The 14,575-nt window shown below is 46.2% G+C and overlaps 3 protein-coding genes across 3 annotated transcripts; all 3 read right to left on the bottom strand.

Annotated features, from left to right (window-relative positions):
- Nucleotides 1–281: 281 nt before the first annotated feature.
- N7496_006025 (DUF3638 and DUF3645 domain-containing protein) lies at nt 282–3,917 on the bottom strand (the record flags this gene model as incomplete). Its single annotated transcript, XM_056698954.1, has 2 exons — nt 282–1,531; nt 1,589–3,917. 2 exons carry the CDS (start codon nt 3,915–3,917, stop codon nt 282–284), a joined length of 3,579 nt encoding a protein of 1,192 aa, XP_056554367.1.
- Nucleotides 3,918–4,295: 378 nt separating this feature from the next.
- Nucleotides 4,296–7,539, bottom strand: N7496_006026 (uncharacterized protein; the record flags this gene model as incomplete). Its single annotated transcript, XM_056698955.1, has 2 exons — nt 4,296–6,131; nt 6,319–7,539. Coding segments are annotated over 2 exons (3,057 nt in total), but the record flags the coding sequence as incomplete, so codon positions are not given.
- Nucleotides 7,540–12,114: 4,575 nt separating this feature from the next.
- On the bottom strand, nt 12,115–14,157 carry N7496_006027 (integrase catalytic domain-containing protein; the record flags this gene model as incomplete). The annotated part of the gene is made up of 4 exons (XM_056698956.1): nt 12,115–12,418; nt 12,565–12,764; nt 12,824–13,514; nt 13,667–14,157. The coding sequence occupies 4 exons, from the start codon at nt 14,155–14,157 to the stop codon at nt 12,115–12,117; spliced, it is 1,686 nt and encodes a 561-aa protein (XP_056554369.1).
- Nucleotides 14,158–14,575: the final 418 nt, after the last annotated feature.

Genomic DNA, 14,575 nt, shown 5'->3' on the forward strand with positions numbered 1-14,575 from the left:
TATGTCAAGAAAGCGACCTGAGAGGGGTTTCCAGAATTACAGAATACTCAGGCAGATTCTGGTTCCCAGGAGCAACCGAAACAGATGGGTGTCTGGCTCACTAGCGCAACCATTTTCCTCTTCGTACATATCAAACTACTACATTTACATTTGAAGATTGGCAGCATTTCTTCTTCCAGGGAGTTGGATTTAAATGATACTTGAGAGATGTGGCTATCACAGCCTATCAGATTGTGATCTCGGTTTGCTTTGAACAAGGTACAAAAGAACGCGCACATTCCCTAGAAGTGATCGGCCGTCAGCGCACGGACATCCAGAACCATGCCGACATGGGTCTGGGAAATCCCATGCCCTTTACTTCTGAGATTGAGTAGTGTGCGTAGGAATGGCAAGGGATTGCGTTCAAATGGCGAAAGCGTGGGCCACCCAATCAGCCGTCGCGTTTCCTCATCAACAAACCCCTCGTTAGAGACTCGCCCTTCCGGAATATCACGACAAACGCCTGTTACCAGACCTAGGAAGTTCCGGAAGTATTCATAAGCCGAGAAATCTTCGAAATAAAGGCTTCCGGAAAATAGCGATAAGCCTTGGATTATCTCGCGAGACCAAGACCGAACGGTGCGAGCTTCGCCGGCGGTGAGAAAAGCTAGGTTGTCGAAAGAACACATGGTTTTGGTTGTCTTTGGGGAGTACACGTGCAATTTTGTCGTTGGTGAGACTCGAATGTCAGGAAGGAGCTCATTGGCCTCATGTTGGCTCAATATTAGCAAGTCATCATTGTGAGAATTAGATAAGACCCAGTGAACAGGCTTCAAGAATTGGTCATCCACTGTGGCCTTGGCTCGCTTAACAGTTTTCACAAAATCTTCTGAAGCATAAAGCCGAGCACCTAGGGATGGTGGAATATCAAACTGTCCGACAGAGGTCTTGCGAAGACCGTCGAATGCCAGACTGGCTGCACATATCCCGTTGTCTGGAAATTGGCCATACTTCACAAAGTATCGAATATCTTCATGCACATGATGAGAGAGGGGCTTTTGTTTGGGGGGTCGATAAATTTGCGTTTCTCTCTCTACTTCATGAGTGATCTGGCGTTCCTGTTCTTCGTGCAGTGACGGGCCGCCTGCGATCCCGACGCTAGCAAACGACTCCACGAGAAGCTCGCGTACTTTGGGATCGCTTGGATCTATGTACTCATCCAAAGTAGACGTTCCGGGCATCTGAGAAGGATCGTAAAGCTCAGACAATGTTTGCGCCTCAGCCTCCTCGATTCGTGCCACGACATCTTGAGCAGATGTACTGCCTTCGGTAAGCATGTTCCATAACCTGTCCCTCTTGTAATGTTGCAAGCCTTGCGAGGCCCAAAGAGGCCCCAGACTTCCCAAAGTATCGCATGTTTGCGTGAGTGTCCATTGGATGACGGAGAAGGAGTCCAATAATCCAAAGTTTACTCTCATGCCATGTCTGACTTCGGGGGGAATGAAAAATAGTACAGATTGGCCAACTCCAAGGCCGCGCATTCTGCTACACGCTTAACAAAATGTGAGAAAGATATCACCCCGTATTCATATAGGCTGGAGATACTTACCTTGTACAAGTCTATCTTTTGTCAAACGAGGGCCCGTCGTCACGGCGGCTCGATATGTTGATGGAAGTTTCAGATCAACACCACGCGCGTGTTGCTGGTCCAGAAAGACCAGGCACCTATGCATTCTTTGGCGAAATGATGAGCACAAAAGTCTCTCAACGTGACCTTCTCGATCAATTACTGCGGCTTCATCATCTTCATCGAAGAAGATGGCAGCTTCAGCATCGTCGGCCGTGGACCGCGAGAGCCAGTGGTTGGCAACCCATTGATTACTTGACTCCAGGATTTGAGCTCCAACATCTATGATGACGTTTACTGGAGGATCCTGACTCCTGATCAAATCAATCAAGTGGGTGGTAGAAAGTTGACAGCCGTTCTCGTCCTGTGCTAAAACACACGCGCGGTTTTCTTTTTGTAATAGGCAACGTAGCACCATCGCATTTGTGAGCTGAAGATGAGGGAGGTCACGTTGAGGTATAGAGCTAGGGAGAAGCAGGCGGTTGTCATTCGTCCCACTGAACCCAGTCGTAAGTGGTTGATTTTCGCGGGAAGGGATGTCCCAGGCGGATGCGCAAAGCTTCCGCGGAAATTCCTTGGCCTCTTTCGGGAACACGACATGGGAAAGATAATAGTCGATTATGCCTTTTTGGTATTGCACGTGAGGGTAGAGGACACCGCAGAAAATTTGTGCGTCTTCCAGGTTCACTCCGCTAATAACTCTCAGCGCTGGGGGGAGACAGCTCATGTCTTTGGAGATCCAGGACTGATACAGTACTGAAGGGTCATTCTCCTTTCCCAACAAGGCGAAGCAATGTCGTACTTGCTCAGTAGTGAGACCCTGGTAATAGTAGCTCAGGCAAGTCAATGTGATGGCGACATCGGGGTGGCCGAACTCAGCGTTCTCGGAAGGAATGCCTTTAGCCCGGAATGGGACAGCCATTAGACAACGGGAGGAATGTAGGCCATAATCGACCAGCCAGCGCTTACTAGCCAGCGAAAACTTCAAGATATTATGAGCGAACAGACCACGCAAGACTAGTAGTTTGCGGAGCAAAACGCCTCCCTGGAAGTTCTCCTGGATGACATTTCTACACCCCCTTGTAGTATCAATGAAGCGGATGAAGTCAAGCGCACTTTTTCGAACTCGTCGAGCCCACTGTTGAATTGGAAGGCCCGGGAGACCTTCTTCACTGATTATATCCAGCACATTCGCAATTATTTTGTCAGGCGCTTCTGGTTGCAGAAAATGGAAGATTGGATAACGAGTTCCGTTGCGTTCAACATTCAAGCAATCTGGATGCTGCAAGCTTAATTTCTCGGCTTCACTAGCAACCAACGCAAGCAAAGCCTGTGTGATCTCCCATCGATCACTCTGTCCGTCGACTGTCTGCTGGCTGCCAACTGTATAGACGAGTTGAAATTTGGGGTCAAGAACTTCATCGCTCTCATCGATAACGTTCCGGGAGTTGGTTTGCAGCCACCTTTCCAAATTTATCGCTTGATGGGCTAGTCTCGGATTTCCTTCCATCAAGTCCAAACCCACCAGGCGAAATGACAGGACTTGCTCCGGCAAAACTACTAGAACACCTCTTGTTCTTTGACATTCCAGATATATCTGGCGCAACTGGTCAATCATTGGTTCATCCAAAGGCGTGTCTCTTGCAAAGGGAATGTGATAGATATGCCGATCTAGCATCCCGCCAAGGCGTTGAGCTAGAAGATTCACGCTTTGTTTCAGAAGAGGCTTCAAGACGAACAACCGAAGCAAACAACTGGTATCCGCGAGCGTCAATGCAGTCATCGGAGTTATCACAGAAGTTTTTCCTTCACCCATGTTTAATTGCATAACCGCATTTGCTGAGCTTTCTGGTCTGATAATGTTCAGAGCCACTTGTGTCTGTGATTCGCGGATGGTGAGGTTGCTTTCAATCTCGAAAAGTAGCCAATCAGGGTAATCATGAGCATTCCATCCTTCTTGACTGACATTTTCTGATTCTTTGAAAAATCCATCAATATCGTCTCGATCGTAGCAATTTAATAGTCGTTCGGCACGACGTAGGGAGGCGATGCTGCTTGCAAATGTCAAGATAGTGGTTTTCCAAGACCCTGGTACTGATTTCCAACGATTCGCAGACAGAAGTGACAGGATTGAGAAACTGGTGATATGCGGCGAAAGAATCGATTCTGAAACGTCCTCCCAGAAATTTCCTGTCGACTTCAATGATTCTTTAATCATGGCCCAGAGCATTTCTCTTCGACTTTGTTGAAAAGCGTAGTATTCAGCAATGACGCTCCGCTCCACTGGGAGCGCTTTTGGAGGGCAAGGCATGTCTGCTTCCTGGAGAGCCTCCAAACTCTCTTCAAGGCTTTCGCCAAGCTCGCGCCGACATGCATTTAAACTTTCTCGGAAACCTAAAATCAACGACCGAAGTTCTGTATTTAACACGGCACTGTAGCATTGTGGCGTGCGGTACCGAGAGAATTTGAGAGGTGGACTTTGTTTCGGCAGGCTAGGCGGATTGGAGGATGACAGAATATTCAAGAGCCCGGGTGGAGAAAACGGTGGACGAGGACAGAACGATTTTCCAGGCGGTGAGGAGGGAATTCCGATTTCGGTCACAAGCTCATTGTCGACTGTGGTATCCAAGTTTTCTTGAACCAAGCGAAGAAAGGCCAGAAATTGGCGATTCTGGTACCATTTCGTACAGAGCAACGAGCATGCTTCCGAAGCTCCTGATTTATCCATCCGTTCAATCTCAGGCAGCTGAGGTACTTTGCAAGGCCATTGTCTTCTGATGGCCTCTAGGCATGACCCCATGTCGGCCTCCTTCTGCAGATCGTATTCCTCCTGGCGCTGCTTGCTCACTCTCTTTTGTGCTTTGGTGATTCTGATGATCGTGGGACAGAAGAAATGGCTGTAATTTCTTTTGATTGCTGCATTGACTTCTTGAGGATCGATTTCTTCGCCCGCTTCCAGGTCAAGGGCTTCTCGTTGACTGAACGGAATTGGAAGGTCCCGAAATATGCCAGAAAATGCGACAGTTAAAAGTGGATAAATTTGGAGTTCCTCCCTTCCAGAAAATGCAATCGTGCAAAAGAGAGACATGAGGCTGTATGAGTCTCTGCCTTGATCACTGGATCGGCAAAGCTCATACAGAGAACCCCATGCGTCTCTGAAGGACAATCTCAGTAGCTCTGAGCAGGTAAGGTCCTGTACAGAGGTCCATGAGAGCCGGACACTTTTCCAAGACCCCACGCTTCCAAGAAGATCAGAGCATTGTGAGAGGCAAGGCCGCCAGTCTCTCACCAGGGTCGCGATTTTATAAACACGGTGACTGCGGTCACTCTGATAATCACGGTCACGAGACCTATATAATGTTGGCTGAGGTAGTTGACGTGCTGCACTACCGCCATATTCAGAACAGTGGAACTGTGAATTGCGAGAACGGGCTCTTTCGAGGAGATTTTGATCTCCACGATCTTTATAACAGTCCATCATTTCATCACGATCGGCGTCACTTACACCATGGAGTGTACAAAACCTGCTTGCATTCTCCACGATTTCCTGTGCAAGGACTCGGAAATCATCGTGCTGGGCTAGTTCGCCAAGCTCACTGTTCCACGACACGGTTTGCATGGACTTCAAATGACGTGGGTAGTAGCGACGACGAGGGGTCAGGGTTGCAATGACTTTTAAGAGCGCAATTGTTTCGGAGCTAAGTGGAAACGAGGTTCTCAGGCATGCCTGCCCTAAAATTCGTATGGCTTCCGCAGTCCCTGAACGCTCTGTTGCAGGATCAGGGAGAATATGGCTCGTAACAGCGTGCATATATGCCAGATAAAGTATCTCTAACATGTCGAATGACCCCTGTAAAACCTTCAAATAACGATCGAGCGAGTAGTGAAAATACTTCCGATAAGATCCTTTGGGTGCATTGACAGTCACAGAAGTTTGGTGCTTGGTCTTGATTAATTGAACGCTTCCATAGGGTATCAGCACGGAGCGGCAACGTTTCTTGGTGTCCAGTAGCACAAGCTTGTTCCGTAGACCATATAAACATCCGATATCTTGGTCGTGGTCAACTATTGCGTTAAGTTCCTGGCAATCGAGCCCGCCAGCTTTGTTGATGATGAATTTTAGACGAAGTCGGACCATGTCAACCTCCACAGACTTGCGATTGTCTCTCCCAGTCTGGATGACATGTATATATCCAGGATCATCCAATACCTCCAAAACAGCCCTTAATTGTTGGAAAAGATGGCTCCTTATGTCGATCAATGCATTATGACATCTGCTCATGGTTGAGATCCCTCCTGGCGCAGCGTTCATTAAGAGGTTCCAGTTACTCGACCGCGGGATCCATAGATGTTCAAGGGGGCGAAACTCGAGTGTCCCGGTCTCCAAATTGAGCCAATGCCCATAGTTCGAAACTAAATCCTCCGGAAAATCTCCAGCCAAAATTTCGTGGGGGATAAGCTGTAGCAGCTGATGTTCGGCTCGTGCCTTTATTATAAGACCTTTTGCGTTCAATGAAAAGTGGATCTGCGACACAGACTTAATTTCTTAGTCGTTCGAGAAAATGGCCAGGAAAACTAACTGAATATCCTTCATAAAGGATCGTCGACATAAATACTGACCCTTTTAGATTTGAGGGCAGTACCGTAAGTGTTCGCTATATAGTTAGCATGGAAGCTGGCAACCGAGGGATTATGGTGGGCCACATTCTCACATTGCCAAATATGCGCTGAAATGAAGACAGGCTAGTGTACTCCTCAGGAAGTCGTCCTGGGGGACAGTTCGCTAGAAGAAGCTCTCCACTGAGCAGATTGTAATGGATATCTTGTGGACATTCACGGGGCCCAGCAATCGATTGGTTGGCAACCCAGCGCGAAAGTGTTCCCGGACATGTAGTCCACGAAGACGTAATCTGTAGATCAGGTATGCTCATCTTTATTGCTTCATTAAATCCTGATGAATCATCCGCAATCATTTGACGGGCATGTTCTTCAAGGTAATGAAGAATTTTGGTTGTCCATATAAGACTATTTCCAATGTCGAATGGGAGATGGTCACGGGATCGCGGCGTGTTCTCAAAAACCAAGATTGAGCACCTTGTCAAATGGAAGAGGTCGGTACGGTTATCTAGAACAAGCGGAAGATGCTGTGGCTCTACCGCATATGTGAGTTGACAGATACCGCCAATCTTAACGATAAGCAACTGCTGGGCTTCACTTTGCGCATCTGTTTGACTCTCCAGTCTTCCTGCTAAAGCCTCACACCACTTCAAGCACGTTCTTCTGCTTCGACGCAGGAAAGAAGCCGCTCTGTCAACATCTCCGAACCCATTGGACAAGCTTAGAGCTCGAATTCCAAGTGTAACAAGAGTATGAAGCGTGTAATGCTCGTTCCAGTTGGCTTCAATGGAACTGAGCTTTTGTTCCAAGCACTCCAGCAGTTGGATCCCTAAGCTATCTTTGTTAAATGATACGTGAGCTTCTCTTAGCTCTGAGTCAGGGTTTGGGCCCGTGAGCTCCCAGGCCGCTTGACGAAATAGCAAGCCTACCGCCTGTTCATTCATTGAAAGTGAAGATGAAGCCAGCTCGCGGACTATGTTATGCCACTGCACTCTTGTTCCTGCACGGAGGCAGCCGAACGCGACGAATTCATGCAGACTAATCTCGGAAGGACAGTGCTGCTGGTCCGCTATGACCTGGTTCTCCGAGTGTGCAGAGGAGTCGACTGTGTATTGAAGGCAAGAGTATGGCCCTGGTGGGAGATGAAATGTACACCACTGCTTTACCGAAGGGTAATCTTTCTGATCTCCCACCCAGTTGTTATCCTTGCTATCAAGAATTCGAAGCCGGAACCCATTAGGTGGAGTGATGTCGTTGAAAGCAATAGGGAAGTGTCGATTACTGTAGTGAGTTCTCTTCCAGGACTTCGCTGTTGATCCTAGAGTGAGGCGTTGACCATGATTCACGCAGAACTGCTGCGTATCTTTATATGAAAGGAGATTCTGCTGGACATCGGGACCTCGCTCGCTTCGCCGTCGGCCAAGATCCTGAATTAATTTCCAAGTAATATCGCGCCACCATGCAAACCAATGTGGGCATTGTAGCTCGAAAACAACTGATTTGAGAATATTCTCATTCTCCGGGAGTGGCCATTCGTATACATCTATGCTCAGGTTTGGCATCACTCTCGATAGAGCAGCACGGGCACACCGCAGAGTGGCAATTTCTCCCGCGCGAATCAATGTCCCACTGGTGCGGGGTTCGAGAAGCCCGGTTCATAAGTTCTTCGTAAAGTTGAGTCTTTCTTTGCCACTCCACTCTTTTCGCATCGACGCTACTTCGAGCATGCCTCTCTACTTGCTCCCGGAGCCGTTGGTGTATCTCTGAATTATCAAAGAAAGCAACAGAGAATCCTGGCCGACCGGGGTCGGAAAAGATGCTTGGAACACCACTTGTTTGCTCTCGTTTCCTGTAACGAATATATGTTTCAACCCTACTAGCTCTTTGCATTTCGCAAAATTGTGGTAAGAGCAGGGGCTCGAGAAAGTTATCCGGTATTTCAGGGGAGTAGGACCCCAAAAGCGGGCAGACAACGATGCACATTTTGTCTAAAATGACCCAAAGCTCCATGATACATACCATAGCCATGGACATGGCGTCCGGGCTATCGCTGTAAGCTTCGATAGCAAGATCGCAATAACTTTTCAGCAGCTCTCCAAGTAAACAGCACATATGGTCTGAAGGCTCCGTTGCGCTGTACCAAGAGCCCAGTGTGTGTTTGACCCAGCTCTCAAAGTCCGCTAGACATATAAGATCGCCACTTCTCAAAATCGGCAATCCAAATCTGTTGAATTGGTTGCGTTGCTCGTGTCGCCGATCAAAAGATGATTGTTCGACTTCCGCGGGGTCAGCAGACATGGCAGACTCCAGGTAGTGTCGAGAATTTTTAAGCGATATATGGAAATCCTCAGGCACACAGGTAAACGATTTTGGTATGTGCATCAGTGTCGATCTGGCAATCTTCTGCTGGGTACCTTGCAAAATGTCCCATATGGCTGTTTCCGCTTTTCTGGCATGTCCCAGGACGAACTCGTAGGCTTCCCCCTCTAATTTGAGAAGGCGTCGACACGTCTTGACTCGGATGATCTCCAAGTGATCTGCAGGCACACTTGGTCGAATACGCGTGGATAAAATTCCAAGCTCAGCCACAAGATATAGCATGAAATTCTTGTATCGCTTTTGTCCTTCTCCGTTAGGCAGAGCACGTTGAAGCACTGTATGAAGTGCAACCCGTAACACAAACCAATGAGGGGACCTTCTCCAAGGCAGCCTGCTACTTCTCCAATTGACGTCATCCCGCGTGTTTTTGTAAAACAGTGGTGCTGTGCTGCTTTCCCCAAATGCCAAAAGTTGGCTCATCAGGCCTTCGGTGACAAGACCAGGGTGAGTGGTATCCCGCTCTTCCGGAACTGGTATTCCAGCTTTGTGGGACTTGAACATCATTTCTCCCACTTCTTCAGTGGCCAGGCGTGTTAGGCTTTTAGAGAGCTCTTTACAGAACCTAGCATCCTCAAGCAAACCACCCGGAAGGGCAACGCTCACACCAGGTAACTGGCGCGTAAGGCTCCCAGGAGCGGATATTACGTCCGTTGCGCTAGGCGACGCTTCAAACGCATCAATAATCACTTTGTCATTGCATTTATCGTAGTATGCCACCCAGCCGCAATTTTGTGATCGGATGTATAAAGCGGCCGCCCCTATCATTATCAGTCAGGCTAATTCTTCAAAACCGGGAGAGGACTAACACACCTTTGGATTTGAGGTCTGATATAATCTGGGTCAAGGTATCTTGACAAACCGCACCCCGCTTGTCCACTTCTTTCCAATCTTGAAGCATGCCCACCACAATATGCCAAATCTCTTTTTCTTCTGGCGATGTCTCTGTTATGAAAGACTCCAGAGCTTCTTGACCGAATAGGTGGAGGCTGCGCTCCGGGGGACAGCCATCCTCTAGTTCATCCTCATCATAGTGTTGTGGCAGCCGGGGGGAAGAATGACATGATGAAACAAGTATTTGAAGATGTTTTTCGAAATGGGCATTTTGGGTCACTTTGATGCAGCAGCTTGTTAGGGCGAATATAGATCGTATGGAAAAAGAATGAAGAAGTGTTTTTTTTCGAATTGTCGTTTCAATTTTTTTGGATAATTGTTGCTCCGTTTTCTACTTTCAGTTTTTTTTTTGCCTGAGTAGTGGGTTGGTTCTCTCTGGTCTGTTCAATTATCGTAAACAAATTTTAAGGTTAACATTCATGTTCAGTTCAGTTATATTTATAGACGGCTGGAAGGATAGTGGCGAAAGTAACTTAGAATATGTATTGCAACCTAATCTTACATTTTAGATCGTTTCTATGATGCATGTACTGTATCTCGCATACTATAGTTTCTTGTATATGACAATGATGAACGTCACATGTTTGGAGGACATTATTAACAGACTCCAGAGCGTCGTATTCAACCATGCCACGGTTTCACTGCTTCCACGAAAGCTCCATGTAATGGTAACCAAGAGCGTATGCGAGTTTCCTAAGGAGACGTATATTTTACAGATTTCTTTACGTGGAGTGCCATTTGGGTATCGTTTCCACGTTCCGTACTGTATCATTTCTATGTTCCTTCATTCCAAAAAATGGTTCAAGATGCTTTAGTCAATCAAATGATCCACGTATGGCTGGTAAACTGATAACAAAATCCTCTCCAGGGTTGTAGCAAGCGTATTCCGCTTCACGGCATCTGGTTCATAGTTTATGACGCTTGGATGGAATCCCGGTACAACCCAAAACTCATGGTCTTTGTATCTTATGGTTTCACACTCTCCTCCAAGTGCCTTGTCAATGGATGAACAAAGAGCACGAGCCAAAGAGTGATTGACGCTCCGCAGAAATGGGTATCTCGTGCATTGGCGCGAGTGTGTAGCACATTGCAAGACAACGATACCTGGAGGCCTAAACCTCTCCAAGTAGTGTCCTATTACGGCGGCCGATAGACGCCATTTTTCATAACCCCTTGCCATTTTTCAAAACCTATAGATAGAACTGGCAGAAAAACGGCAGAATTACATCTAAACTTCTAAGTCCATCACCATCGAATACTCCTCCATCACCATCGAATACTCCTCCATCACCATCGAATACTCCTCCATCACCATCGAATACTCCTCTATCACCATTGAATGCTCTTCTATCGTTATTAAGGACTAATATTATAAAGCGATGATTTAAACTATATGATTATTAAGTACATGAATTGCCGACAGTAGTAATTCCCTCCTCTAGTTTAAATATATAGTCTCCGTCATCCTTGTAGTCGCCGACGTAAGTTCCGCCGTGTCACTGGTGGTGTAGCACGTCTTCGCTTGCTTCGTGGTAGGTCCTCTATAATAGGGACCGGGTCTTCCATAATGCTCACCGGGTCTTCCATGATGCTCGCTGAGTCTTCCATAGCTGCTAGCTGTCTTTCAATTGATATCGTAGACCGAGATGGTAGTCCATGTGTCATCCTTTCCACGGTGTCTTTTGATCGTTTTATAATAACATGGAAGATCCTTGCCCCCTTCTCCTGGTTGACCAATCGGCATAACTGACCAGAAGTCCACCTAGTAGACCCAGATGGACTAGTTGGTAGGAGATACTGCGCTTCTAATGGTCCTTTCTTTGTATACTGTGTAACCGTCCTAGCTAGGAATGCCTCATCGTCGTGGTTGAATTCGAATTCAATAGGTAGGTAACCTAGTTTTTGTACCAGAGAGTATGCAAAACTACCCATAGTAAGCCATTCCACCGAAGGAATTATATTGGTAGAGATATGTGCACCTAAAGAAGTATATAGTAAGAATATAGAAGTATATGATAGAGAGAAGATAGTATATTACCTTTGATTGGTGTAATATCCTCACCATCTATTAACAAATAGAAGGATGCATTGATTGTTACCTCTTCTAGTGGTAGTAGTGGTGGTATAGTTGCCTGTGGGCGTCCAATATAAGCACTGCGAACCTGGCTAGCAGTACCAGAAAGCAATTCAAAACGAGAATTAAGCTGTGATGGTACACGCGAAGCCGATGCTGGAATATGCGAAGCCGATACTGGAATACGCGAAGCCGATGCCGGAATATACGAAGCTGATGTCGAAATATCTGATATCGATGATGATAATGGTGTTGGTGTAGCTGTTGGTGTTCTTGTTGATGATGATGTAGATGAAGAAGGATCTGTAGTTGCTAATATAGTCTCTAATAGCTGTTTAAGAGTAGCCTGTAGAGCAGCGAGGGGGATAGATGGTTCAGATGCCATCCTAGTAGATAGAGGAAGATAGTGAATAGAAGACACAATATGTTCGATGGAAGAGAGAATATGTTCGATGGAAGAGAGAATATGTACGATGGAAGAGAGAATATGCCCGAGAGAAGATAGAATATGCTCTGCCGTCTTCTAATCCTAAAAGAGTTCGGAGGCTTATGCGCCCTGATGCCATTGACCGCTCGGACCCCATGAGAATGCACCGGTAGGTTTCATACTTAGTGCTAATATAGGCAAAGTACCTGATTGGTAGTGTAGAAGGGCCCTCGCACGCATAGTCTCATATACCTTCCGATATGGCTGCTTTCTATCACCTAGAAGCTGAATGAGAGGGTCTTCAGGGTCAAACGGCTCGCCCACTTCTTGCTGGCCAATTTCTACCATTTGTAGACGGCACCAATCTAGTGTAGAAGGCGGAAGGTATTCAGTAGGATCCCATTCTGCCACATCCTCCTGGAGCCTAATAGTATAAGATAAATTAATCATAGTATACGATGAATTGACCATAGAATAGAAGGAATTAACCATAGAATAGAAGGAATTAACCATAGAATAGAAGGAATTGACCATAGAATAGAAGGAATTGACCATAGAATAGAAACATACCTCTGGAGAAGAGAAGGGTCAAAAGATTCCTTGCAATCAGGAGTATCTTCGGTAGGATAGTAGTAATTCATTATTGGTTTACCAGAAACGATATGTGGCCGCTTAGGCTGTTTACGAATCGGGTGTACATTCCATATACTGCTCACGTATGATTGAACGCGAGATCGTAGAATAGGCATGTAGATGGCAAGAAGTACTATCTAGACATTTTTTAGTAGGGATTACTAGGTAAAATTGTCGATAGTATACCTCTACTTACCTGCTCAGGAATGCATTGCTTTGAATAGATTCCATCGCCTAAGAGTATATTAAAATACTCATGATAGACGAAGATACTTGACTGTGCAAGCTGCCCCCACCAGGATTCAATACGCTGATTGTCAATACTGCGCCCGTAGATAAAGTAGTTTCGAAATCGAGAAACTAATGATGATAGAGGAGTATCCGATGGAAGTGGAGGAGTATTCGATGGTGATGGAGGAGCATTCGATGGTGATGGAGGAGCATTCAATGGTGATGGAGGAGCATTCAATGGTGATGGAGGAGCATTCAATGGTGATGGAGGAGTATTCGATAGTGATGGGGGAGCATTCAATGATTCTCGTAGAGCAACATGGGCATCGCCAATTAATACCGTCTCACTACCAAGATCAACCCGAAGCTTTCGTGGTATATACCCATTCGATTTCACACAATTAAGATACTGCCGAAGGACACTTACTGCAGTACGTGCAGATATCCCAATATATATCCATATAACATATCGAGAGTGGCCATCAATTGCTGCGTAGATTTCAATACCAAAAGGTTCTAATTTCATATAGCCATCAAGATGCCAGATTGCATTAGGCCCATCGCATATATAGGCACCTCGTCGGCGTTGAAAGCCAGACCGGCGGTCATCAATTCCATCTGGGTTGATAGTTCGGTAGATTTCGTAGGCACGATCTCTATTAGAATCATTAGTAACGAATATAAACATATGACCAATTGATATGACCATATGACCGATTGACATGACCATATGACCGATTGATATAACCATATGACCGATTGACATGACCATATGACCGATTGACACGACCATATAATACTTACTTACCTTGCGATGAAAACTCCCTGGCTACGCAGGTGAATTTGCTGGTAACGTCGGCCATATCCTTCAATATCTCCAATCTGATCCTCTGCAGTAAGAATCCTCTCAATAAGTCTTTCCTGAGAGGCTCGCTCAGCAGCATTGTCAACACGTAGCTTAACACCAAGCTTCTGCCGTATACGACAAAGAGAACGTTCAGATGATGGTATCCCCATCTTTTGTAAGAGACGAAGGATTTCCTTCGTATCTAACGATAGCTGAAGAAGGTTATATACTATCTGATTGCGACTGATCTCATTAGGACTATCCTTTTGGTAGTAAGCCCGTGGAGTATGAAGACCCCATGCATTTCGCCGCCGATGTATAGTAACAGGAGAGATCCTAATACCATATGTATTTAGCAAGAAAGCACAGATATCCTCATTAGTAGAATTCGTATGAACAAGCCTAGTAATTTCCTCCTGGTAAGGATCAAGATTGACAGGAGGCCGAGGCATAGTATATAGTAGTAATAATAGAAGAGATCAATGGAGGATTATTTACTGATGATGGAGGAGCATTCGATGGCGATGGAGGAGCATTCGATGGTGATGGAGGAGCATTCGATGGTGATGGAGAAGCATTGGGTGATTGTTTAGTTATATAGGATAGTTGATGGCGGTGACAAGGGCCTGCTAGGCTAGTCTACTTATGGGGGCGGTAGTAGGGGCGGAAGGGGTTATGAAAAATGGCGCGTATCGTCCGCCGTAGTCCTATTAGTTCAAATCCTTGCATGATTAACTCTTCAAGCTCTGTCCCTCGTCCATTTTCAATCATGCTTTCGAACCACTCGTCGCTCATCATCGGTAAGATGTCCCATATGGAAACATCAAATTCGATATCCAGACCGATCCTGTCAAAGATCTGTTCAAGCCT

The sequence above is a fragment of the Penicillium cataractarum genome (genome assembly GCF_028827025.1).
Source record: "Penicillium cataractarum strain IBT 29864 chromosome Unknown utg000005l, whole genome shotgun sequence".
In the NCBI taxonomy this organism is placed as follows: domain Eukaryota; kingdom Fungi; phylum Ascomycota; class Eurotiomycetes; order Eurotiales; family Aspergillaceae; genus Penicillium; species Penicillium cataractarum.